This window comes from Bison bison, unplaced genomic scaffold, assembly GCF_000754665.1.
Source record: "Bison bison bison isolate TAMUID 2011002044 unplaced genomic scaffold, Bison_UMD1.0 scf7180017848986, whole genome shotgun sequence".
NCBI lineage: Eukaryota > Metazoa > Chordata > Mammalia > Artiodactyla > Bovidae > Bison > Bison bison.
The window spans coordinates 55,218-57,999 of NW_011479559.1; the positions used below are offsets into that span (position 1 = coordinate 55,218).

A 2,782-nucleotide genomic window follows, 5' to 3' on the forward strand; every position below is an offset into this window, starting at 1 on the left:
TATAAGATCATTCTGAGGAAAAGGTATCTTAAGATACTTAGAGATGACATTTATATTAAATATGCACTACAGAATCTTTGCTTTTACCCAGCAGAAAGCTCTATGCACTAACTTCTATTTTTAAAAAATCCTTTTACTTTATTGCTTTGAAAAGTACTATTTTGTTCCATACAAATGCACTGAGCTCACTTTGTACACTTCTGCTTATGTTAATTCCTGTGTTCATTATAATTTCGAATTTTATAACTTACTGGAGGACCCTGTAAACCAGGAAAACCGGGACTGCCTGGAAATCCACGTTCTCCCTAGAAGGAGTTAAAAATAAAAAGCATGGAGGAACAAAAAAAAAAAGCATCATTATACCAACAAACAATGACTTACTGAAAAAATTTCTGCAAGTCATTTTGAAACATGCCAGATTGTCAAAAATTCATTAGCCTTCACTTTTCAATTACCTTATATCAACTATCCATATCAATTCAACTTTCTAAGATACTTTTATCTCCACTCATGAATCCCAATCAGAAATAAAGGAAAAAAATCTTCTACTTTAGTCATTTTCTTCTGACAAATCCATTTTGAGAGAATCATATCACAGATTCCTGGCTATCATCACATTTAATAGTTAATGATCTGCCCCAATTTCCTGCCCATGTATTATATAGATTCATATTTTAATTGCCCCCATTGCTTTTTTCTTTTATTGTAAACTATTTCAAATTATTTTTATAAAGAGGAAAAGATGGTTAGAAAGAATGCCATTAATACCACCAAGAGTATAATCATAGCAATAGTTTTAGCAATTGCAGGTCATTATGTTCTCTAGGCATCCAGTCTTTCTCACTCCCTATTGTAAAGTACTAATATGGACATTTGGTTTAGAAAACAAAGGCTAAAATGGCTGTAGAAGAACCCCATTGCAACCTCCTTTCAAATACCCATGTGCTGTAATACTTCTAGAAACATCCTCGTCAGAGGCTTAAAAGAGTAAATGATACAGCTATGTACCTTTCACTTATTGTCCAATATCCCTTTCTCCACCACTTTTTATACATGGAAAAAATAAGCCCAAACAGAAAGGAAGTGGCCTATACATCGAGTTTAGAAAACAGAGAGCAAAAGAATCCATATATTTTGACTCCATCTCTAGGGTTCATTCAATTAGTTACTTAGTTAGAAATATAAGAATCCATTTAATCTGCAGGTACACATAATGCTTTTTTCAGGCCGGTATTCTGGAGTGGGTAGCCTTTCCCTTCTCTAGGGGATCTTCTCAACCCAGGGATCGAACCCAGGTCTCCCGCATTGCAGGCAGACTCTTTACCCGCTGATCCACAAGGGAAGCCCAGTTACATAGTTAGAAATATAAGATTCCATTTAATCTGCAAGTGCACATAATGTTTTAAAAATTTTTTTGTTGCTTACATAATTGGAGGGGACTCAAATGCAACTAATCATGAGATCTGCTAAGGTGTTGCTTTAACAAAAAAAGAAAAAGATACCTTTAATCACATAGCATACTATACTCATTGTAGATATATCTGGTCTTATTAAAACTTTGACTAGTAGTCTGTTTGTTGCTCAAGACATGCTAGCAAAAAACAATCAAATTACCATAATAGGCACATGAATGTAGCCTGCTTTAACAAGCAATATGCCATGCAAGCTAACTCCATGTTGGTCCTATCACTGTAAGGTTTCCCCAAGCAAAACTGAAAAACACAAGTAAGCCTCACAAATCCAAAATCAGAATATTATTATTAGTGGCAAGGATGACACTGACTTGGAGAAATATTGGAGGTAACAATAACTTTATTGCCTACAAGTATACACTACAATGATTATCATAAAATGTGATGGCCTGCATAATACAAAATAGTTTGTTCAAGTTATTTTAAATATTATGCCCTAATATAAAATATGACAAATGTCATTAATTAGAAAGATTTGCGGTATTTCAGAATAGTTTCACAGAGTATTATGTGCAATATTGAAATATCAAAAGGATACACAGAAAACAATATTTCATTAACCTATATAAGGAGAAAAGTGAGGGAATAAGAAATGGAAACAAATACTTGTAAGCTTTTAAAAAGAGCAAATTTTCCTCTGTTTTTTTCTTGTTCTCACTTTATACTTAATCCAAATAGTTGGATTTAGTCTTGACTAAAGAAAAGAGGGCCAGGAAACATTGTTTGTAGCATATGATACTTTATTTTCTCACTTGTTAAATTCATTATTTTCTACGATGGAGAAGTTTCAGGTTTCATACTAATAGTTCATAGTAAAAACTGATGTGGTGTATTACATACAGATTCTTAGGATTTTTCTTCAGGAAGTTATTAGGCAAGATAAAAAAGGTTTAATATGGAGGGAGGTGGGAGGGGGGTTCAGGATTGGGAACATGTGTACACCCGTGGCAGATTCATGTTAATGTATGGCAAAACCAATACAATATTGTAAAGTAATCAGCCTCTAATTAAAATAAATAAATTTAATTTAAAAAAAAGAATATGAAAGATTTGAAAATTTTAAGTGTACCTAGTTTAAAAAAATCAAAGTTAATGAATGACATTCATAAGTATTACTCTTAAAAACTGATAATATAGATGTGTTTGTGCGTGTGTGTGTATATATATATATACATACACATACATATATATGTGTGTTTATATGTACAAACATGTACTGTGGTGTTGGATAAGACTCTTGAGAGTCCCTTGGACTGCAAGGAGATCCAACCAGTCCATTCTGAAGGAGATCAGTCCTGGGTGTTCTTTGG

The 2,782-nt window shown here is 33.0% G+C and overlaps 1 protein-coding gene across 1 annotated transcript in view; it reads right to left on the minus strand.

Annotated features, from left to right (window-relative positions):
- The window catches only part of COL4A5 (collagen, type IV, alpha 5), a gene marked incomplete at both ends in the record, with an annotated part of 87,800 nt that overhangs the window by 53,848 nt on the left and 31,170 nt on the right, over positions 1-2,782 (minus strand). Inside the window, one exon of the mRNA XM_010846272.1 lies at positions 252-305. Within this exon, the coding sequence (XP_010844574.1) occupies positions 252-305 (54 nt within the window). The remainder of the gene's footprint in view (positions 1-251; positions 306-2,782) is intronic.